This window comes from Platichthys flesus, chromosome 2, assembly GCF_949316205.1.
Source record: "Platichthys flesus chromosome 2, fPlaFle2.1, whole genome shotgun sequence".
In the NCBI taxonomy this organism is placed as follows: domain Eukaryota; kingdom Metazoa; phylum Chordata; class Actinopteri; order Pleuronectiformes; family Pleuronectidae; genus Platichthys; species Platichthys flesus.
In genome coordinates this window covers 5,232,056-5,256,977 of record NC_084946.1, presented here as the reverse complement: position 1 = coordinate 5,256,977, position 24,922 = coordinate 5,232,056, and the positions used below count along the sequence as shown (strand labels likewise).

Here is a 24,922-nt window from a genome sequence, read left to right as displayed (position 1 = left end):
TCTTGCATACTAATTAGGTTGACTGAATGTTCTTGCTAACATGGTTACAATCATAACCCAGCATTTGGGGTAGTTTAATGCACTATAGAGTCCAGCTCGTAGAAAGACAATTACTCCCTCTGTGCTTTGAAATACGACACAAAAATAAAGTCACGTGGACTTGATAGGTTTTGGTACTAAGAATATTGTCACCATCTAGAAAATGTGGAATTGTCTGTGTTAAGCATTTAATTGGCTTGCTTTCTTTTTCAGAAATTTGCCTCATATAGAGTCAAAGAGCACTGAATACTAAGAAACCCTGCAAAAAGATGTTAAGTTTGCATGTTAATGCACTAGAAAGAATCTCCAAACTATAGGACAGAATGTTTGTCCTGCTCGTTTCGCGTCAAACCACTTTAGCGTGTTAAAAAATAATCTTGATATTATTGCAGTGTTGGTGTTCAGGGTCAAGATAAAACATGTAAGCTAAAAATATGATCAGTTTCCTTTGTCAATGAGCTGCCTCTCTTTTCTTTCCAGGCTTGTGCTCCCAGATATTACTGGAGGACTGAACATGACACACCATTTGCCGATGTTACAGGAACATGCTACCTCTCTGTAGACGGCCTTAAAACTTTTGTGGAATACGCCCCCTGCAGAACAGGTATAGTTAATGCATTGAGAGCTAACCTCTACATCTCAGATCCCATCGGCATGACAAATAGGCCTCTGGGGTCAATGGTTGATATTTTTGGGGCTTCCGGTTTAGGCCGCGGATATCTGGGCCAAGACTCTGTCTTCCGTTCACCGTACACTGTTAAGAGTCTGAGTCCAAACAAGTCAAACATTTTCCACGCTGAACAGGTTCCACCGCTTTCACTCTTCACTCAGACGGTTTACCTGGCAACCAAAGCAAGCACTTACGTGATGGGTCAAACTAGAAAATGAAACCAGACACTTTCAGACTTAAACTCTTGTCCATCTCGTACAGATTCTGCAGATTCACATTAGATAAACCTCCACAGGAGAGAAAGCTGCATTTATGAAACCAGACAGCAGAAGAACATAGTCACCACTAAATTGATAAGGCAAATAGGTTGGCAAACATAATCCAGAATGCATATGTAGCAACATTAGCAGCTCTTCAGCAGTTACAGCAGGGGCAGTTACGGCTCATGGAGGCATTATCCTTCAGGACATTCTGTAGTTTTAGCTTGAGAGTAACTTACCCATTTAGAAATCATAGAAAGGATCCTCATTGTGTCTGATATTCACAGTTTTTCAGGTTTATCAGTATTAAAGTATTTTTACCAGTGAGTTCAGAGAGCCATCACTGTATCAGTGGGTACAATGCTAACAAGGGCTGCTAAGGCTAATTCAGCATAGTTATAATGGGGCCATTTTGACATCCTTGAAGCAAATATATGTTATAAAACAACCATTGGAGAATAAAAAGGTTCTACTGTAGCTCAGGATTAGTGATGCAGTCTTTCCTGTTTTTACCTGTGAACCGGCATTAAATATTCAGGATACCGCTATAGGGTGTAGATCATATGATATTGTTGGAAACCAAAGCCGTGGTTGTAGCAAATGTGTGCATTTTGCACTCTTTCTTCTGTTATATCATATCATTACTCATTACCCTTTTTGCCTTTTCTCAATCATGTAAATTAGGGCCCTGTCTGTGCAGATATCAGTTGTAGCAGCTTTTATCTGCTCATATCACTGTGATTCTTGGCTGGGGTCGGTTTTGAGCGCTCATCTGTTCTTTTGTTGCCCTCGTCCATAGACTCTCTTTTGATCTTGGCTGGTCAGGGTCCTTGTTCTGTTTGGAATAAGCCCGTTTTGTGTCATGTTGCATGTTTTTTGCAAGTTTCATGCCTGCATCCATGCCCTGTCAAGAACGTTAAGTGCTGTCAAAATGCCATAAAATATTGCAGTAAAGCGTTTTTTTTATGAAATGACAAAATAAACAGTAAGGGTCAAGGTAAGGCTTTTTTAGCGTTTCACATTCATCACAATATTTCCTTGTGGTTGCTTGTGTCAGAAAGACAATTTATTGATGTTCCCTATGTTTTGCTGCTGTTCCCTGCAGAAAGGCATGGACCTGCTGGACAGGGGTATTGTCAGGGTGGATTCAGCGCTGACTTCACTAAGGTAAGAGACAAATTTGTTGCAGTTTGGCTGAAGTCCCAGTTTCTCTGTTTCGGCTGATGTAAGCAGCTGGAGATTAAACATCACCCTTGCAGAGTTTGTTTGAAACTCATGATGCAACTGGTGACAGGCATATTCCTCAGCTCTGTCTACTGCTGTGTGTTACAGGATGGAAGGGTTGTGCTTGGAGGACCAGGCAGCTTTTATTGGCAAGGTGAGCTCACAGGAATGTGGAGCAGTGTGTTTTTTTTAAGTCTTCCGATGGATTTTTTCCTTGGAGGAATCCAGAGAATCAATCCATCACATTTGTCTGTCAATGAGCTACAGTGGAACCACTCAGGAGCCAAAAGTCACATGTCTTATTTTAACCTTCGATCTTTAACCCTTTGGTTCCCTTCCTGCCTGCAGGTCAGCTGATCTCCGCCACCACAGACGAGATTGTTAAGGCCTACTACCCGTCTTATTTTCTGCTGTCAGTTGACGGGCAGATTCAGACCAAACAGGTGCAAGGAAGCTATGATGACAGTTATCTTGGTAAGGATGTACACATGTACATTTACTACTGTTACTTCTAACCCATAGTGAAGCATCATACACTACAGTTGCCATGTGTATTTACACTTTACTCTTCTGAATTTGGGCCATGCAACACATCTCATTAACAGAATGCCATTGAATGCAATGTTGGTATTCATGGTTACCAGAGGATAATTTCGTATCCCTTAACTTTCTGTCCAGCACCACCATGATGTTGATGCTCCTCCTTGAAAACGTTTGATTGGATTTCATGAAAAGTTCTGAGGATTTGCGTAGAGTACCTCGATGATATATATTAGTTTTCTTTCTTTCTTTTCTTTTCCATGTGTTACGTGTGAGAAAAGTAATCAACACACCCAGAAACTTGCTGAGAATCCTGCTGTGTTCTTACGTTGGCCCCTCCTGCAAATTTGATTTCGTCTTTACTCTACATCCCTCCTCTAGGTTACTCTGTGGCTGGTGGAGAGTTCAGTGGGGATGATGAGGAAGGTGAGGGTCATATTTACTTTACTGAGAGACAAGATGCATGGCTGAGCACAGAGTTGTCAGACCCTCCATCAAGTCTAATATTTTTCTGCTCAGTCTGGGCAAAGGTGATTGGGTTGTAACATAAAGGAATGATTCAATCTTTCAGGAATCATGAACATTTAGAAACCAAAAGAATTACGAAGAAAATTTAATAATTGTTTTATTTTTGGCTGTTAACAAGCTTTATCCAACACAGAATGATCCCTGTTCTTCTCTCCTTCTTTGTTGCAGATTTCATTACAGGGGTTCCAAAAGGACTCATGCTGTATGGTTTAGTAAGGAGTCAACATATTTTACATTTTATAACCTTTAACAGGAAATAGTCAAAACAAAAACACACAAAGTAAAATGTCATCCACCAAAACCTACATGCAGTACAAAATAATACAGCTGAATTAACTTTATCTGAATATTATCATGTAATTTTGACAGTATGAGCCGTGTAATGTGTAATCCGTACTGATTTCTGTGTGTCTCCAATAGGTGTCCATATTAAATGGAAGCAATCTGAAGTCTATGCTCAACTTGACAGGGGAGCAGGTATGTGCACATCTGGCTGGAGATTTTCTGTACTTTGGCCTGGCCCTTTGTTTTCATATGTGGGTACACACATTTAAGGTGGCATGTGTAGAAGATGAAGGAATTTGCCCCGTGGAGAGGAAGCCTATATCAGGGTCAGAGGTCTGGCTTACAGTAAGCACAGCTCATGGCTTCTTAAATCTGTAAATCAAACCCAGAAGCAGCAGACGCCAGCACAGTGTTGTCACTGCACTCAATAAGCATGTGAGTACTCAGGGGAGGTGGCTTCGCTCCATCAGACACTCTTTAGGCTTTTAGTTACAGAAGTATAACGCTTTTTTATTTTTCTAGCATTTCACTTTTTTCTCGAAGCAAATGCAACAGTTGAGAACCACAGTGTACAAAAGGTGCCGGTAAAGAATATGCTATATAATGTCTATAATGAATCAAAACTGACACATTGAACAGGTCACTGGTCATTGTATTTGTGCTGCCTGACCAAACCTTTTTCATCCTAAATTAAAATCAACATCCATTGCTCGTTGTGAAAACACTTTCCCAAAGTTCAGCTGACAGTCTTATGAGGCTTCGTCAGTAGTGTGGTAGGAAATTCCCACTTGGTGCTTCCTCAGCCCATATTGATACACAATCTTATCAGATGATATATGTATATATATAAAATTATACAATATATCCAATTATTTTCATTTAGGTTTTTTGGTGTTAATGTGTGACTTAGTTTTCTTCAGACCCAACATCGACAGAAGGTGTTACTATGGACACCAAAAATCTCTGTGACATCACATGGAAACTGACTTGTTGTTAATTTCACAAGGCCTACGAGCATGTGACTCAGCACACATGGGAGAACATGTGTCAGAGTGAGTGTTCACCGTGTCAGTGTCAGGGTGGAGGGAGCTGAGTAAACTGTGAAGTCATAGTGAGAGTGATCGGAGGTAAACTCCAGCCTCCCTGACTCTCTGCTCTCTGTGGACGGACGCTACTCCCTGTGTGGGATCTGGGACCGTGCAGTGGAAGTAAGCTGAGAAAACACACCCGAGGTTCTTTGTGCAGAGACCATGCTGCTCTGGTGAAAAAATACTTCAAAATGTGTCTTTTTTTGTACAAAGACGATACCTGCAACACTTGCACACCTCATACCACAGGTGGCTGATATAATACATAGTATATAATAATAGAAGTAACTGTAAAATCAGGGTTTACAAAGTGTTTCAAAGTGTACAGTGTGCATTCACGCATTCACACTGCATAACGTTAAAGCAGTAATTGCAAATGCAAAGAATAGGAACAAGAATACAACGTCACTTAAAAGCAAATAAATACAATTAAAAAGAATAAAAGCAATAAAACAACAAAATATATAAAAAGACAACGGCAAAGTCAAGTCTGTAAAAATGGGCTTTCAGAAGTCCCAAAGCCGATGGGGCCTAATGGTAGAAGCATGGTGACATTTAGACCTATGTGTTGACTTTGAAACAACCAGATCCTTAAAAAAATCGATTCTTAACTGTACAGTTTATCTGTGGCATGACATAAGTACAACAAAATATGTCAAGTGATGTGAGTCCTTGTAAGTATGACAGTTGTTATTCGTGTTAGGGCCACTGCGTCGTTGGCTTACCGGTTTGGTCCAGTTTTCATTTTTCTCTACGTGTCTGCGTCAGTTTTACTAACTTTCTCCCACAGTTGAGACACATGTTTGTCTGTATATATGAGTCCTGCCATACGCTGGTGATTGGTCCAGGTTGTACCCTGCCTTTCGCCCAATAAGCACCTCAAAGGAGAAAACTGCTCACAGGCTGCTTTCACCAACCTGGAAATCACATTTTGGAATTATGAATGCAATCAATGACAGTTGATGACATGAAAATATTTACGTTTTAAATTGTTGATTTTAAGCTACCACAGATGAACAATCAGCTGGTTCAAGAAAATTATGATATATACATATCTGTGTGTGAATGAATACAGTACTGCTCCTACAGGGCAATAGGAGCTTGAGTTTGTCCTGAGCTACAGTTTTATGTATGTTGCAATAAGCTGTTTAGCACATGAGATACAGAAAAACTATGACAATCGTTCTTGTTTTTCACAAGGTTCTCCAAACTCACTGTTGTGTGGCTCAACTACAACATCACTTTGACTCGAGAGTCACCCAAGGAGGAAACTTAACCCTAATTTATCATTTATGGTATGGAATTAAACCGAAAAATACCAATCCCCCATGTGTATTCTCTCTGAGTGAGATTTAAAGGAGTTTGAGTCCATGATACCCAGACCCCCTACCTCTCCTCGAACTTACAGAAGCTCTCACTCTGAGCTGCATGAAAAGAGAGAAGAGGACACCCAGGGGATTGTGGGATTGAGAGATTGGAGAGGATAGCTTCTGGGGGAAGTGGTGTAAGGTAGAAAAGTCAAAAGGACACGCAGAAGGAAAATGAAATTGGAAAAAACGAGGATCTAAAAAAAGGGATCTATCCACCATGGTGTGATTACAGGCTAACTGGCTCTTGTTTGTAATACTTTCCAGATGGGGTCCTACTTTGGCTACGCAGTGGCAGTCACCGACATCAACAACGACGGGTGAGTGAATGGAGAGACACAGATGGTGGCAAAAAAAGAAACTGAACTGGGCGAGAGAGGAACTGGAGGAGTGAAGTGAGAGGTCACAGAAACATAGGTCAACACTTGTTCTCTCACCCTGTCACTCTGTAGTGTGTCGGAAAAATTTCCCCTCCTCTTCATTCTGTTAATAGTTTGTCTGTGTGTGAAGCTTTTCTCCCAGTCTCACTTCTCTAACTCTGGTAGAATCAAACCCTGAGAACTTTGGTTTGGTTTATACAGTTTCACTGTAGACCCTAAATTGACCGTTGCATGTAAAAGATGCCAAAAAGCGAAATTTGATCCAACAATTATTTTCAGTAATTGTACTGAACATTCAATTCAATTCACTGTTATTTGTTGAGTGCCAAATCACCACATATATTATCTCAAGGCTCTTTATATAGTAAGTTCAAGAGCTAGAAAAAACTATAGAGAAACTTAACAGTTCAACTGTTAATACTGTTATGTATGTAGTTTCTATTGTGATAGACATATTTCCTGAGCTGAGTAGTGGTTAGTTTGATATAATACAGAATAAAATTTAATATGTGGCAGAGGATAGATGATATACTAACACACATAGAATATACATTTAAATGCATACTTAATTGTGTCTTAAATATCCCTGTCGAAACTAATTTAGACAGGGAGGCTCTATCTGACACAAAGGCTTTGCTAGTTTCAGAGTGACTCCCAATTGTCATTTTCCCATCCATAGTGCACTTCGTTCAAATAGCAAATGAACTCTCACCCTTTGAATTTATTTTAGGGATAGTGATATAGATATGCTCCCAGACACCAGAAGTGTGTACACATAGTGTGTGTCACACACTGGGACATGCAGCACAAACGATGCATGGAAATTGACTATTGGAGGAAGAACACACAAACAGATACCTTTTTTCTGCAGAAAACTGTTTTCTCTTTGACTTCTTGTTTGTTATAACGACAGTCTGCAAAGGTGCAAGAGCACCTGCCCAGTAAAGGGAATGGGAGAAGTCACTCTGATGGGTTTATCAGCTACGATTTGCTTGCCTCCCCAGTCTGGATGACCTGGTGGTTGGAGCTCCTATGTTCATGCGGCGAGGGACCAATGGGCGTCTGGAGGAGCTAGGCAAGGTGTACGTGTACCTTCAGAAGGGCCCTTTGCTGCTGGAGCCGAGCCAGTCCAACCTTATCGGCACCCAGGCCTTCAGCCGGTTTGGCAGCTCCCTGGCTCCCCTGGGTGATCTCAACCAAGATGGATTCAATGGTACTGGTGTCACATGCAGCAGGAATTACATGTTGGACAGCAGATGATTATTATTTTGTTAGCATATTTTGATATATTTTCTTGATATGAGGGTGATACATTACACATTGATTCATATACTGAGGAGTGTTGTTGGTTTAATTTGAGGTTGTAACGTTTAAAAAAAATCTGTATTTGCAGCCCTAGTTAATAGCTTAATCTATAGAAAACTTTAGGTTCCTTAGGGTAACACATTTTTACATTTTTGTTCATACTGTTGAACAGCAGGAAATGCAAATTCTCACATTTGAGAAGTGGGAACTTGGTAATGTTTTGCTGATCAAAAAGATCAATTAACTTAGTTATTATGAAAAGTCAGCATTTGATTCAGTCATCCAACCAAGATTTACAAATATATGTATATTGTGCTACAATTACTGTACATTGCTCTGTATGTAATCTACATTGATTGAATTTGCTCAGTTTGCATGTTGCTGTTGTTTACCATCAGACATGGCCATTGGCTGTCCCTATGGAGGAGACGACCAGCAGGGATTGGTCCTCATTTATAACGGTCATGCTGAAGGATTGATGGACACGCCCACACAGACTCTCTCTGGCCAATGGACTTCCAGCTCTTTCCCAGCCAGTTTTGGCTTTGCTCTGCGCGGCAACAGAGACCTGGATCAAAATGGCTACCCAGGTACTGCAGGACACCGTCCAGCAGCAGACCTCTCTCAGCACTCCATCTTCTTGTTGGCCAACTTCTTCTAACTCGCTTTCCCATGTTGCAGATCTGATTGTTGGTGCTTTTGGGGCAGATAAAGCAGTGCTTTACAGGTACGTTTCCACTCTGCAGTGTTAGGAGATATAAATAGACCCTCTACATGTATTCATATTTGTCCATGGTCTGTGTCTTCAATCAGAGCTCGACCAATAGTGAGCGCCAGCGCCTCTCTCACAGTGCAGCCGACCATGTTCAACCAGGAGGAGAAGACTTGTCGGCTGATCAATGAAACCACTGATGTGTCTTGGTAAAGTTCACTTACTAATGAGATGATTATATAGTGCTTGTGACTGCAGTGGAAATGTCCTTAATGGTTGAACAATAACCCCCTAAGAGTTTAAGAGAGGGTAGTGAGCGCTCTGACAGAATAACACAACATGGAAAGTCCTGCAAATGTTATGTAACTCACATCTTAGTTCAATTCCAGCTTTCTAAACTTTCCCTCTCGAGAATGTCAAATGACTTCATGTTCACCAGTTTCCTGTTCAGGCTGCTCCGCACTTCACTGTCATACTTCTCAGAAGCAGTGAAGAAAAGGGAAAACACATCACTCCCTCAGTCTGGATGAGGCTCTTTCCACGAGCTCAGTTTAACCTTTATTTTAAACGTGGAACCCTTTAAGACTACTTGGCCAAACTGCCTGACTTTCTAGCATCTGCCCAGGATGTTGATACAAGGACGTCTTGTTATTGTGTTTATTGGTGTTTCTGCTGCCTTGGAAACCGAAAGGAGGAAGTGGGAGAAAGGTGGAGTCGCTGTATGGAAAGATGAAAAAGTGGAGAAAGTAGAACTGAGCAGTGAGTTTTGAAAAGGTCGGAAAAGGGCTGTAACCTGAAATGACTCAGATATTATTTGGCATCAGCACATCTCCATAAACAGCACGAGGCCTACCCTCAATTCATGTGAGCATTTACACAACCACATTCATATTCATGTGTGTCTCTATTGATTTCCTGTAGCACTTGGTGCTTTAAAGTTGTAATCCTTGATATTTTCACTCCTTATTTGGTTTGGCGACACCCATGGTTATTGTGGTAAAAGCAAGTGTGGTCTAAAGAGCTATTTTCTCACAAAGAGCCACAGCTTTACACAACCGATCTGCCATAACTTTAAAACAGATAACTGGTGAACTTATTATAACTGTTCACTTGTAAATTAATTCCGTATTATCGCTTTTGTCCTGATGCATTTTCCATGTAGGATCATGGTGTTGCACAGTGCAGAGACAAACCCGCTGTGGCTTTCATCTGTGTTTCAGTTGAAAGTTTTTAACGTGAAGCAGTGGCAGTGTGATGTTTTGTACAGTGGCTTTAGGGGGATTCTGGTATTTTTCATCCTGGGCAGAATGTTTATAAAGGTAGGTGTGTATATAAATGGTACTTTTGGAAACAGTACAGCAGATTGCCTCCATCAGCATCCGTGACATTATGGGGCAACTGCAACAGTCCACTAAATGACCACCAATAATAAGCTCATATTGTTTTTATGGGCCTTGGCAACTTTACATATCTCAACATGAAATCTCACTCTCGACTGTACAGCAGCTTGTTGCCTTTCTCTCTCTCTCTCTTTCCTCGTTCACTCTGCAACAACCCAAATCTCACAAGAAGTTGAAATTGAGTTTCACTCTCGAATTTGTTGCAGGACAACGGAGGTAGAAACGTAAGAGTAGGAGAGAGGAGTTTGCATTGTCTGATGTGGACAATGAAAGCATTTGTCTTTGATGGTCGTCCCTACTTGTTTGAGCAGGAGTATATGGACGGAGAGCTCAAGTTGAGGACCAAACGAGGAGAGAGGGAGTCTTCTCATTGAGGGAGATATGTGTAATGTTGCCAGATACTGTTTGAGTATTTTATTGTTGAGAAATCTGAATCAGGAGCTGACACGCCAGACTAGTACAATATTGAAGAATCGTGAATTTAAATCCTTTGAAATAGCATTTTAGCCATTAACATAAAAAAAAAATGGGATTTCATTCAAATCTTTAAGCCTTATGATTGAAGCTCTGTGTGTACATATGTAAAGTTTGTTTTTGTTTGTTTTTGTTCAACCTCCAGTGTCGGCATCACGTTCTGCCTGCTGGCTAAAGGGAAGCACCTCCCCTCTCATCTAGGTGAGGCACACACACACACACACACACACACACACACACACACACACACACACACACACACACACACACACACATACACGTACACAAACACACACACATACACACACACACACACACACACACACACACACACACACACACACACACACACACTCACACATATGGTCCCTATTACCTTGCTTTCTTTGTGTAGCCACAAGTATGCTGGACCTCACTGTGGTCAATTTGGCAGTTAAGATCAAGATAAAAGAACAATCCTGTAAATACAGGGTAACTCCAGCAGTTTAGAAAAGTGTGTGTGTGTTTATTTTAAATGCACGTGTGTGTATTGTCTATGATGTCTGCATAGTTGTTGTCATGTGGGCTGCAGCAGTACTCTCGCTGTTTTTCTCTATACTGTATGGAGAACAAATAGCATGCAAAAATACTTTACCATAACAATATTTACCAGCGTGTGTGTGTGTGTCTTTTTGTGTGTGTTTTATCAAGGTTTTGTGGTGGAGGTTCAGTTGGACAGTGTGAAAAAAACCCAGAAGGAATCCACAAGGAGGACTCTGTTCCTGGACAGTCAGCAGCCCAGTCTGGTGAAGACCCTCAGCCTCACCAATGGAGAACCCTCCTGCCATGACTCCATGATCTATCTCAGGGTCAGTCACAATAGCTGGGTCTAAACACCAGTGTCAAAGAGATTGGAAATTATCTATGTATTTCATATCAGTCTTTATATCCTGGCTTGAAGCGTTATTTTTTCTGGTTGAATGTGGCATCTTATGTCTGCCTTTGGGAATTTCTTCATATTTTGATTAGTTGTCGCTTTGTCTCAAAGATGAATTGATTGGATTTCAGGGCTCAAGGAGCACAGTGACCTCATGTGAGTCTGGTCAATCGTCTGATAACTCTTCAAACATTTCAGTTTGGACCAAAACCAGCACATGGCTACTTTTAAGGTTGGACCGTGTGTAAGGCTTAATTGTGTGTGCTTAACTTCTAGCTTCTAGGTGAACATCTGTCATCTTATAAACAATGACAATAAGTCCTACTTTTGTATCCTCAAAAGACGAGAGTAGCAACAGAAGAATAAATAACTTTTGAACAAATTACGATAGAGAGAATATTTAAATTGTGCCTGAATCGTGAGATTATCCACTTTCAAGCAACCCAAGCACCGGGTTGATTTACAAAACGTGCAAACATGTGGAGAGGGAGCAGAAGCTAGCTGGCTCAGAGGAGGGGAAATTTCCCAGCACTATTAGTAGGCGTGTGTGGGTGTATAACTTTAGTGGTGCCAATGAACTTCCTATTCATAACCCACATCTGTGAGGAAAAGGTTGATTTCCAATAGAGCAAATTACAACAATTCACATTGAAAAAAAAGTAAGTTAGCTAAATCATGCAAACACGATTCAACTGATTTGCATGAAGGTTTGTGGAGGGGCGGGGCATAGCCTAAGGCAGATGGGCGGATGGTGCAGATCCATGATTTCATTTTTCACATTCTTTAACATTGTTAGGCAGTTTCTCAACTTTTCTGTTAACTTCACTAAGAGTAATTAATGGATATTGATGAAAAAATCATGGTTAAGGTACTGGTATTTATGAGTGTGTGTAATTAGGTGCAGATCCAAATAAATATCCGGATCTCGTGAATTTAAATGTGGTCTCATAGTTCTAGTTCCAGTGATGTTTACTGCCTCCATCCGAGGAAAGAAACAAATGCAGATCATTCACAAACGTTCAAGTATTGTGCGCTAACAGTTTCATAGTCCACTCATCTCAGGCTCTTTATAGCCTGAACAAATGTTCTGCTTCTTCAGGCTCTGCTGGAGTCCTGCTGCTTCTCATTGATGTCGTCTAGTCATTGGTTGTTTTGCACCTGCAGCACCAGGTGAATGCAGTTAACTCTCCGCTGCAGAGCGAGGTTAAAGTCATTTCCTAATTGGCCGAGCTTGAAGTTTCTGTTTGAAGTGCCATTTGTGGGGAAACTGCTACAGTACCAATCTTCTCGTCACTCAGTGGTGATCTGATCAAAGTGAATATGTGACTAACATGCTTAAGTCATACGTGTCGGTGTTCACTGTAAGAGCATAATGATCAGAGGAGTCTGTGTGCCATGACAGGACGAGAGATGGTCTGAGTAGAAGCTGCCAAACACGCACTCACCTGTCAGTCCACACTTATGTGCTTTCACGTTTCTTTAGAGGGGCCACGGCATTGTGGGTGGTCGAATAGAATCATGTCACATCACAGAAAACTAAAGCAGTTGGAATCGCCCATTTAAGCAAATAGTTTCAAAAACGTCTGCTTTTGATTTCATTCCGTGTGACTGTTTTTCTCGTTCATTTGCAACAGGGTTTCTCAACAGTCTCCACTCAAAGACTTTATAATCATCATAATGTTGTTGTTTTTTAAACCATCTTATACAATTGCACCTCACCTGAATTGTCAACACGTTCCAGGAAACAGAACAAAACATTATTCCATCTCTGAGGGCTTTATGACAAAGCAAGTTCTACATAACCAGATATCTTCTGGTTTTCTGGCTTCACTGAAACTAATGTCCAATTCTGTATAGCCTGTATTATCAAGCTGGTTTTCAGCTGGCTCCGTTCACTCAGGGTATTGCAGCTTATACATGCAAAATGATCATAACTGTGAATAAAGCACTGAATATGATACGAAACACAGGAACATGCATGTAAATTTGGTTGCATAAAACTGATTCGACAGAAATATAGACAATATGATCACATGATTTTAGTTTATATCTGTGTATTGTCTCTTTTTTGTCTGGTGATTAAGAAACTATTATAGACAGGTGTTGATTAAAAAAAAAGTTGTTGACTGTCAGACAAAGCAGAGAAGAGGGAAGAGGATGTAATTAATGTGTGAAGAGGTCAATTAGACTGAAATGCTAATTTATAATCATGGTTAATCTTAGTAAATCTTATCATAAAAGATGCAGCTATAGAGGAAAAGTATCAACACTGTTGGATCTTAAAGAAAAAGTAGTACAAGCCAGAGGTTCATCGGCCTGTGGAGACGATATGCATGATTTGTGTCATCAACATCAGTTCCTCAGACTTTGGCCTCTTTGTTGCAGGGTGAAGAGGAGTTTCGGGATAAACTCTCTCCCATTCATATCAGTCTCAACTTCAGCCTGGATCCTCAAGCTGCAGTGGCCGAGCATGGCCTTAGACCAATCCTGGATTATCAGACAGTACAGCTCATAGAGCAGAAGGTAAGGATTATCTAATGACACACATTACTTTACCTCTTGAAAACGGTTCGTCACTGAAGTGCAATGAACAATGGGATAGTTTGGTCCAGGGAGGATCCACCCGTTGGAGGCTTTGTTTCTCAGGGATGGAAGGACACATTGTCAGCGGCATTTGTAATGGAACAGTGCAGTCAAGTAGCTGCGATGATATCAACTCCGGAATTGAGACACAGTTGATGACCTTCTCTAATATGATCACAGAACAGAAGCCTCTATGCAGCCTGAGAGGCAAAGTCTGCTCCACAAATGGCCCACAGATGGTTTTTAAGTATCAAATACTGAACCCACAGTGTAACTCGAACGTAAGCAGGCACAGGACAGTACAAAGATTCTTTTAAGATAAATATCATTGATTATTAAACTGAATCCTTAAAGGTTAGTAGGAGTAAATGGATTTTGGAAAGCCTTATGTTGGATCAAAAACAAAATTTGCCATGATATATATTTCCATTGTTGTAGCAGTCGCTATTTTAGTGTATTCATAATTTGAGTAATTTTTCAATAGAAATTCCTGGTTGCAACATATTTACAGTGTATGCTGCTCGCACATAAATATTAAGGTTGAGAATTTTCCAAATGGAATTTCCACACTGGACTGAAGCGCTGCTCTGTTTCAATTCTTCTTGGAAGATGAGATCCCCAAGGATATAGTGTATGTCTGTGTGGAGTTATGACGTGTATCTTCATATCACATTACCACACCAAACAGCCAGACCACACCACTTAGATGGCCACACGCCTTGTATTTTGTGAACTAAACAGATGGTCACCACAATGATTACCGGAGGAGAGAGAGCAGAGCAGCCACGGGGACGATTTTCACTTAACTTCACCAAACAATGTAAAATCATGTACAAGTTGTTCTTATACACACGGTGTAGTTCTGGGATATATTTGTTTAACTTCACTCTGCCCACCACTGCACTGTTTACATTCTGCACGCAGGAAAGTTATTTGAAAGGCAAAGACGGAGGTCACAGGGCGCCATTTTAAACATGACATCAAATGTGAGAGCCCTCTGTGATGCTGAAGCCCATATGGTTAGAGGTGGAGGGTCAGGCCTGATAGAACAGGAGCTGATTACAGCACTGTATGTGGGTTTTCATTTTGTTCTCGTTTCCATTATAAAGAGCTGGAAGTTTTATGGAGCACTGGTGGCGAGTCATGGCTCTGCAAAAACACAGAGGGAGGACTGACAGCTCCGTATGGGGCGGGGCTCAGCTCTCTGACATCTGGTTGTGGTTTGTTTATGTATTTTGTCAGTGGTCTCCTCACCAAAGCAAGAGCCGAAAAAAAGGTGCACATGTTTATGTGAGTGATATAAGGTTAAGTGAGTATGTGAGGTGGGTGTGTATGTCACATGCTTGTAACTGGCTGTTTTTATGGAATCCTTGTTTTCATAAGAATCCTTATTTGAAAGGAATCCACAGAAGCATGTTATTTTATTTTGGATATGTATTCATCGGCATGTATTTTGTCTCTTATTGCAATCATTACACAAATACTAGCCGTTGGATTACCACAAAACTTGGAAAGATGGGTTAGGGTTATTAAAAAATGACAAATGATTCACTGTGTGTAAACTTCTTAATCATGATAAGATTTAGTTTATATGTAGTCTAATGCTTTGCTCCATTATGCTTACAATTTAGAATGTCCATTATTGTAAGTGACACCATAGTTCCAATGAAAAAATTCGATTTGAGTTCTTGTGATTGATATTTACTGATATCATTCTGTTAAATTGGTCAAATACCTCTACCCTGTTTGTTTGGATGTTAAGGAGCAGATTTCCACCGAACTTGGTGGAGGAAAAGGACATTGGCAAAAAAGAGCCCCTAAAATGTTGGCACTGATTTTTTTTCATTGTAAAATAGAAGGGGTAGTGAAGATAGTGGAGGCATGTGCCTCTTATTGTAATATACAGAGAGGTGTTTTGTTATTTTGCCGAATTTTGTTGTTTCGCTGAAGTTGATAAAAAAACTATTCCCAGACGTTAATTGTGAACACTTAACATTTGATTCTTACTCTGGTGGTGTCCCACAGTCAGTGAACATAGTCTCTACATGCAGTGGAGTAGTCATTTGTCTACCAGGTATAATTACCATGTTTGTATTTTCATTGCTTCACGTCTTGGAGGTGGGCAAAAGGGCAACAGCTCGGTCTAGTGGAAGGAAACATGGCTCACGTGGATCAAATGTCCGGGAATATGGAGAGATGAAAGTGAATAGGGAGATCAAAAGTGGTTGGAAACAAAAGGGAAAGATAAGTTGGGAGCCATCACTTCATCTTAGTGAGCCAGTCGCAGAGCATGCAAGCTCATGTCTGCTCAGTGGGAAATGAGCGATGGAGTCCGGAGTGAATGTAAAACCAGGAACTTGAAGGAGGAATCTCCTCTGAGACATTGTTAACCATTGCCAGGCTGATTCTTCGCTCTGTGTAGCATTCTTTGAGGATCTAATGTTTCCCATATGTTGGAAAGACGGGGCCGAGCGGCAACAATGACAGTAGAGAACACAAAGGAGAAACGGTGGAGACAGAAAAGAGAGAGTAAAACAGAATATTTAATGGAAGCACTTGAAAAGATAATCTCATCGAAATCACATTTATCTTTCACCAAGTCATCCATAAGAACGACGGTTTTCACTCCTTTTAATCAAGGCTTCTCCACAGAAACAAAACACTTGCTCCGACTGAATTCCTCATCCTTTCATCCTCCTTAACCTTCGCCATGTTTCTCTGCTCTTCTCTTTCTTCTCTCCCACATGTAAAACATGCATCACTTCTATCCCACCAGTGTAAAGGATCCCGCTGTCACACAGCGTCTTGGCGTCTGGTTGTTACAAATATTGTTACAGTTTTTGTGCATAGATGGAGGATTATGTATAATCTATATCCAACTTTATCCTTTAATTAAATCATGAATCTAGTGTACTGGCTTCTGTAAACATCCTCTTCCTCCTAGGCTTTATTCTCTACGTACCTTTGGACTCCGTTCCCTGAGGACCTCTTTCTTTCTTTCTCTCTCTCTCTCTCTCTCTCTCTCTCTCTCTCTCTCTCTCTCTTTCAGCCCTAATATCCATTCCTTGCTTCTCCCTCTTCCTCTTCTCCCCATTTATGCCTTTTCTTCTCTCTCTCTTAGGCCCATATTCAACTGGACTGCGGAGAGGACAACATCTGTGTGCCCGACCTCAAACTGGCTGTAATTGGGTGAGAGGAAATCACCTTCACATACCTGAGTTCAAAAACACTTGCATATATTCATTTGTTTTGTAGATCTCACAAAATACAACTTGAACATGCTTCGATAACAAGAAACCATGGTCTATTACAACAATGTAATGGTGAGCACGACATATGATTTTAAAGACACAAAAAACTAAAATGAATTAAAAGAAAGAAAGAATATAGAAAGAAAGAAAGAGAGTGAGACACAAAGATAGAAAAAAAAGAGAAACAAACAAAAAGAAAGAAACAACCTAAATATCGGAAGCTTCTGTTTTGTATCCCTGCTCAAGAACTGTTTAATTCATAGTATATAAACAAGTTAAGGGCTGATTCTCTGCCTTTTACCATATTAAATTGTCGCAAACCCAACTTTAAAACCTGCAGCTCTGCTCATTGCTGATCTGCAAAAAACAATACTTCTTATGGGACATTTGTCTGATGCACTTTAAGTGATGCCTTGTATGTTTTTGATTAGTGTGGAGGGAAAACAAGTATGAAGCACAGCCGATGAGCAGCAGTAAACAACACTTATAGAAACAACACACAAAACCCTTTTTCAATGTGATTGGGATTGAGGCTGTATTAACTGAGTTTTTTGGCAGAACAAGCTATAGCCTATACTGACATAAGGATCATTTAGGTAATGTGTTAAGTCTTTTGCCAGCCACCCCATTGATATAAGTGACATCTCTGTGGTCTCCACCAACTCCTGAGCTAAATATGCAGCTCTTCAGTTGCAAATGCTCTGATAGGTTCTTCAGCTTTCTGCCAGCTTTGTCTGTCTGTTGTGTGGTGCTGGGCAGGAAGCAGCAGCTGAGTTGAAAACAAGCTGCCTGAGAGCAGTGAGAGGAATCAGAACGGTGAAGCTATAGTAAAGCAAAAACAATGAGCTGACATGATCTATAGAGCTATAGTGTTCTCCTTAATTTACATGCCCGCACACACACATACACACACAAACACTCACACACACACACACACACACCAACGTCACAACCTGCTTAGTCTGTGCAATAAATTCGTTTTTTGTTGTTGTGCCTTGTCCTGAAGAGAACCCACAGAGGTTTGCAGAATTAATTTTAATCAGGTTTTGTATTAATCAAATTTATTCACTGGCAATCTGTCTAGGATGCACCCCACAATCCTTTAAGGATAAGCAATATAGATAATGAAATAAAGGTTTATTTTTTGACTTTTTTTAGAGAATAATGAGTAGGCCACAGTGCATTATGGGAGGAGATATCCCTAACCCTAAGCCATGTCTCTGTCAGAATGCATGGGTCTAACAAGGGAAAAGAATCTCAGTCACCCTAACCTAACATAAACCTTATGCTAACCCTGCAACCAAGTCTTGACCCTCAAACAGCCCTTTGTCCTCCGAAATGTCCTCACAAGAATAGAAAGTAAACACACACACACACACACACACACATTTGTTTTGTTAGGACTGAATGTAAACAAGTCTTTTTCTTGCAACAGACTTTTACTGACTTTCCCTTTAACTCATGGTTAATTTCCCTATGAGTTAACGAGCGATAATGGACAGAGATGCTTTGTTTATCATTTGGTTTCAGCAAAAAAAGAAAGAAGGAGTCTCAGGAATTGTATACAAAACAGAAACCGTATGTAAAATGGACAAGTATACAAAGGAGTAAACACAATTCTGTGAATCCGAGAAAGACTCAAAGGATGAGATACAGCTCAGCTCATAACATGCAGTGGAGAACAGAGGAAAGATTCCTGAGTCTTGGCAAACTCACTTATTATCGTTGATTAATCATGTCTCCCTGCTTGTGAATGGACGTTGGCCAAATGTTTGGCAACGTTTTGGTCCATTCACAAAGCATCTCGCTCAGGCGCTGTCCTCCCAGCCAGCTCGCTCTGTTTTTTATTACATGCATGTGATTTCTCTTAGCTGAAGAAATACACTCAGGGCGAAAAGAGTTTCTCATGAAAAGTCAAAGAGCTGCCTCGGGACCAAATGATTCAGCACTTTCCCCTAAACAGAATTTAACCTCACTGACCCACTATAAGATGCAGCGTTTTTCTCTAGCTCGCCAAGAATTTGCAAACAGTTGGACGTTTAACATTCTCAGCCATGAGGTCTGTCACTGGTGCTCCGGCTGTATCCTCTGGCTTCCATTACACTTTTATGAGCTTTATGATTCACTGCTACATATTCTCGACAAATGAGACTGTAGTTTTCAGCTTCAGACATGTGTCTGTTCCCATCATCTGCTCAGTGTCGGCGTATCAGCGTTTCGTCCTCCGCATTCGCTAAACTTTCCTGAGCCTAATTAAAATCATCTGGTGGTCGTCTCACCTAGCGAGGGGTCACCGTGTCCAGACTCAGAAGAAAGGGGGAGGGGAGGAGGAAATGGGGAATGAAAGAAGAACCCTGATTCCGACCCTCCACCAGACTCCTTTCTCCTTCCGACGCTCAATAGAAACATGAATTTACTACCACAGAATGTAGCTGCTGGGGGAGGGCTGCAACTGGAGAGTGTCGAGAGGATTTATCACTAGGCTGAACGTGTGTTTGCATACAGGGGCGTCACTGTGAACATGCAGGAATAAATGGGGGGGGGGGGGGGGTCGGTTTCCTGAGACAAATCACAGTGATCAGATTTGGGTCATTTCCCAGGTCAGTCATGGACAGATATGCAGGGGAAAAGGGCCTGTGGGGACAGCTGTGGAAAACAAGAGATGCATTGTCTGGAAAAGACTTCACGTCCCTGCTTTTCATTAGATTTCACAATCACTGCTTCTGGGGCATTTTGGTTAAACGCTGCACCAACTCACTTAAAATGGACTCAGGAGCAGAGATGGCACAAAAACAATCTCTGTTTTTTGGTCATTTTGATTGCTGTGGTGTAGATAATTCAGCTTTTCCACACTGACAGTAAAAATGTCATGTTGAAGTATCACCTCTTCTTAGATCTGTGTAGAAACTCTAAAGCCATGCTTTGTTTAGTTGCACTTTGGCATGTTGTTGGTTTTATAGGTTAACTAAGTCTCGATTGTTAATAATATTAATAATATTATTCATATAGAATCTTCAAACACTAAAGAAAAAGGAAATTAATAGAAATTAGTACAATGTCATTTAAAATCAAAAACTGAAAACTGAACAAAATCTAAACTCATACACAAGAAACAATAAAGTATAAAATCCAAAATGAAAGACAGTATATGAATAATGCAACATAATTTAAAAGTAATGGCAAAAGAAACACAATATCAACACACTACTTTTCTTAAATGAGTATACTTTTTCTTCATAGCTCCGCACATTAATTAATCCAGCCTGTACTAACTCTGCTTCCTCTTAGGCACTAAGACACACACAGACTCACACAGACTCACACAAACAGTGTTATTGGACATATGTGTAAACTCTGACTGAAAACTGCCAAGAAAACAACTTTTTTACAAACAAACGTTAATGAAAAGACCTCAAATGAACACTATAAGCCGTCTCATTCATCACTGAATTATTTCAACAGAATTTGTTAAGGAAAGTTTCTGTCCCAAGTTTTTTGATCCATATAAACGATTGATCACTGTATCCGGTTCAACATGCAGTGCCTTGTAGGTCGACTTGCAATATTTTAAAGCTGTGCAATCATGTTTTGGTTCAACCATGTAATCAGAGCATCACAATCATCCAGTCAAGCTTTTATATGAGCATTAAACATTTTTGTTTAAAAGGTTTATTATGTTAACATTTGCTAATCAGCACTGTACCCAAAGTACAACATCAGTGTCATGGTGGTATTTGGTCATTAAGGGTTGGACATTCTTTATGCCGCTATATGAGAGTTAAAAGATCTTTAATTAATACTGAACGTTCATTCTAATCGTTCAAGAGACTTCCATTGAAAACCACAAATATTCATCTCATGTTCGTAGAGGTGAAGCCAGGGGATCACTCAAGTCATTATGATTTATCCGCTTTAATGTTAATCAATGTTACTTTAGTATTTCTCTTGTATTTCTAACCATAACCCATACCCTAACGGTTAGGGCCTAACCCTATAATGATTTAATTTGATTACATTTGTGCACAGATCAAATAGTCTTGGATAATAGGATAATGAGCGTTGCACAAAGACTCAACCCTGTCACTGTGTTTGAAACCAACCATCCATAACACCCACCTGAACATCTTTTCAGTAGCTTTAACACTGCAGGGACCAGTGATGTTTCATATTAGAGGCGGATCATGATCATTGCTTTCTGAGATGAACCCACAGGAGAATTATTTCTGAACACTGCTTTCCTCAGAACATGTGTCTTTCAGCTGCTTGCTTTTGTTTTTATGGTCTGTGGCTTTGCTGTTTTTACTCTTATCAATCTCATCAGTGTTTGCTTCCTGCTGCAGAAGTCACTTGTTTTCAGTAACAGAAGCTGACAGTGTAGCTCCTACTCAGGTCCGAACAGCTGACAGGGTACATTAGTGACAAGCTGGTGACCGTAGCAAAGCAGTTAGTTTCTGAAGAGATTTAATATTTGTATCTGGAATTAAAGGAGACTTTGTTTGCAGGTAAATATACTGCCCCCAAGTGGCACAAGACAAACCCAACATAAACTCAAACTAATGTTATGTAAAAGGGAGGACGGTAATATGTTGAACGTGATGGGATATTTCTGTTTGTGGTCTTCTTTAAGACTTAATTCATTTATAAAATGATAATATTTTTTACATTTGATTTAACAATGTTAACCTTGATACATTTATATAATACTTTATTAAAGAAAAAGTGAACATTTAGACGAAAATACAGTGATGATTTTGTGTTTCTCCTCTTCCAGTGACAGAACAGAGGTTTACCTGGGCGATGAAAACTCCCTGAGTCTGATCTTCAATGCCAGGAACGAGGGAGAGGGAGGGGCGTACGAGGCTGAGCTGTGTGTGGTACTCCCCCAAGAGGCCGATTACAGCGGGATAGCACGCAACAATGTGGTGAGGGGGGGCGGCGGTCACTGTACTCCCAAGCCGTATGAATATTCTGTATTTCATATAGGCATTTTCTAGTCTTGAACAGTACAGTTCCGCTATTCAGAAATACACTGAATCAAACAGTGCATCTATGTACAGAGTTAAAACCGTTAAATATTAATAAAGTCTCAGTTGCCAATATGTTATCATTATTCTCTTATTAAAGCCCATGTAACTCAAAGCTCAAAGTTAATATCAGAAGTTAAGAGATGATAATATTTGATGTTTCTGTGTCATTTCCAGAGCTTGACTCAGCTGACGTGCAGCTATGAAGCAGAGAATCAGACCCGATATCTCCTCTGTGATCTGGGAAACCCCATGAAGCCTGGTAGCAGTGTAAGAGCCAACAAAGCCCACATGTTGCCCTTTCTGCCTTTTTTGTTGTTTTTTCATCTCAGTAATATGAAATCAGGTTAAAGTGCTCTCCAATGTATCCATTGATAAACAAGCAAACTTAAAAAAAAATCATTTTGACCTGTTACCATACACAATACCTTGGCCTGACTCTAATGTCAAATGAATATTGCCTGTTTCTATAAGCACTGGAATAATAGATAACTATTTATTTATCTATTCATGGTGAGAAAAAAATTTAATAAACTGGTTTATCATAGTTTTTATTCGTGTTCCTGAGAATAATTGTTTTCTTTTATCTGTTGTCTATTTCCTAGATCTGGGCCGGCCTTCGGTTTACTGTGCCCAGACTGAAGGACACTAACAGTCCAGTTCAGTTTGAGCTCCAAATACGCAGGTAGGTCACAGCTACAATTGATTTTATTTTCATTTTTTCATGCATTATTAATTAACGTTTGCTATCCTGTTTTGTCAGACATATCTTATCGGTGAAACGCTTTCTGTCTCTTTGTGGTCTGTTGCAGTAAAAATGTAAATAACTCTGAGAGTGACGTTGTGCTGTACGAGCTGGAGGTGGCCGCGGTGGCCGACGTCATCCTGCAGGGGTGAGGCTTTACTGTTATATAATCATTATAATCAGTGTGATGGCTGCCAGGACGACTCCTAAACTCCATGTTTGTGCGTGTCACAGTGTTTCTCGGCCAGACAAAGTCATCTTTCCTACTCCCAACTGGACCATTCGTCAGACTCTGAGGGAGGAGCAGGACATCGGCCCTGAGCTTCAGCAGGTCTATGAGGTCAGCAGTGATCCTTTTCAAAACCTTACGTGCTGATATTTCTACTTCTGTCTCTTGTCTCTTTGTTTTCAATGATGGTTTAAACGAACTGCAGGTGCAGATTTACAGGATTATTCAGAGACACTGGGATGGATGTCAGAAAGGGGGAGAGTATTTGTAGTAAGGTAGTCTATGCGTTTTTTGTAGTGCAGGGAGGATCTTTATTTCTCTTTTATTGTTATCATAATCCACGATCAGCTTCCACCACGATCACAATCCACGATAATAGTAAAGTAATATACTATAAGTAGTTGATAGAAAATAGTAGATTTGTCTTCACATAACCTCCATCGGACGAGGATTGATGTGCCGTGTGTGTCTTAAGCAGGTTAAAGCAGAAACAGCATCTTCAAACTGTGTCTCTCTTTCAGCTGGTGAATAACGGTCCCAGTGCGGTGAGCCACTCTACGTTAGAGGTGAGATGTCCTCTGAGGACTGCCGGCCATGAGCTGCTCTACCCTGTGGAGGTGGTGACCGAGGGGCCACTCAGCTGCTCCTCCAGAACAACCATCAATGTACTGAAACTCAAGGTGAGGAAACACATGCACAGCATCGTTGGCATGGGTGAGGCCTTGTTCTATTCCTGTCCCTGGAAATCTGATTGTGTCTATTACTGAATCCATCAATGTCTTCATGTGTGCAGCTCCAGCCTACAGCAGCAGTGAGTCCCACATCAATGAAACCCAACAGTGAGCACCACATCCGTAGGAGGGAGGTGTACAGTGATCCTTTGGCTGAACATGGAAACCTGGTGAGACAATGTGGAATAGGTAGAAGTTATATGCAGGGACACACTGTATACAAACTACATTTCTGTTGACTACATTAAACAAACACTGATTTCTCATTGCGCTCCTGGAAGACAGTTTCAAAAGCATAGAAATCAATGCAGAAGATATTCAGTACTCTGAACAGTCTTCCTCATCAAAACCTAGCACCTAGATACTGATAGTTCAGTCAGGTATGCTAATGGTGCAGTATCAAGGTCCCACCGATACTCACTCTCAACAAATCGAGAGTCAGTCTCAGGTGCCAATCACAACGTTTTTAAAGCAAATAATTGAAACCAAATCCTTCAGAAAAATTTACATTTGAACATACATCAGCGTTATCAGAACTATATAAAATGACAGAAAATGTGTTTGAGTAGAATTTATTTGACATTAAAATTGACCTGATTTTTGCTCGGGTCCCATTCAATAATATCGAGATGGGTTAAGGACATGTATTGCATCCAGCCTCTAGGGGGAGATCAAGACGTATTGTCACCGCTTTTGGGGAGCAGTCATGTCATTTGTTTATATACAAATGACATATATATATTATATATATATGCTCTGTCAACTGCAAAAAAAATATTTTCTCTTCTGATGAGAAGGAGTGTAGAGAGAGAAAATAAGAAACTCGGTTTGGATTTAAAGTTTCTTTCCTAACCCCTGAGAACATTTGTTCCTCATCAAGATGACAGTCGACCCCATGCGTTTTCCAAAGACCCCAGGAAGTGTTTGTTTTCCTCCTTGACTCAGCATGTGGAGGGAATCATGGTGATGCAAGTCTGTTTAGTCCAAACAAACCACAATAGAGGCTCTTAAATAAAGTCACTGCTTCTTGTGTTGACTGTTCGATCCCCCTGGGTTTCTGTGTGTGTGTGTGGCTCTGGTGAGTGAGCGTGCACGCTTCATGTTGCACATTTAAACTAAAGTAGTCCAGTAAGGCCGTAGGGAGGAGGCCGCTCTGCCCACTTTAAATCCT

General features: G+C 40.6%; 1 protein-coding gene across 1 annotated transcript in view; it reads left to right on the top strand.

Annotated features, from left to right (window-relative positions):
• Positions 1-24,922, top strand: part of LOC133960251 (integrin alpha-5-like) — a 40,369-nt gene that overhangs the window by 10,581 nt on the left and 4,866 nt on the right. Inside the window, exons 4-26 of the mRNA XM_062394745.1 lie at positions 520-643; positions 2,075-2,136; positions 2,302-2,347; positions 2,542-2,667; positions 3,115-3,159; positions 3,430-3,473; positions 3,682-3,738; positions 6,269-6,321; positions 7,386-7,594; positions 8,085-8,276; positions 8,368-8,413; positions 8,500-8,607; positions 10,418-10,473; positions 10,963-11,120; positions 13,574-13,711; positions 16,893-16,960; positions 21,794-21,944; positions 22,224-22,316; positions 22,652-22,731; positions 22,859-22,939; positions 23,026-23,131; positions 23,542-23,700; positions 23,814-23,921. Of these exons, the coding sequence (XP_062250729.1) occupies positions 520-643; positions 2,075-2,136; positions 2,302-2,347; positions 2,542-2,667; positions 3,115-3,159; positions 3,430-3,473; positions 3,682-3,738; positions 6,269-6,321; positions 7,386-7,594; positions 8,085-8,276; positions 8,368-8,413; positions 8,500-8,607; positions 10,418-10,473; positions 10,963-11,120; positions 13,574-13,711; positions 16,893-16,960; positions 21,794-21,944; positions 22,224-22,316; positions 22,652-22,731; positions 22,859-22,939; positions 23,026-23,131; positions 23,542-23,700; positions 23,814-23,921 (2,310 nt within the window). The remainder of the gene's footprint in view (positions 1-519; positions 644-2,074; positions 2,137-2,301; positions 2,348-2,541; positions 2,668-3,114; positions 3,160-3,429; positions 3,474-3,681; positions 3,739-6,268; positions 6,322-7,385; positions 7,595-8,084; positions 8,277-8,367; positions 8,414-8,499; positions 8,608-10,417; positions 10,474-10,962; positions 11,121-13,573; positions 13,712-16,892; positions 16,961-21,793; positions 21,945-22,223; positions 22,317-22,651; positions 22,732-22,858; positions 22,940-23,025; positions 23,132-23,541; positions 23,701-23,813; positions 23,922-24,922) is intronic.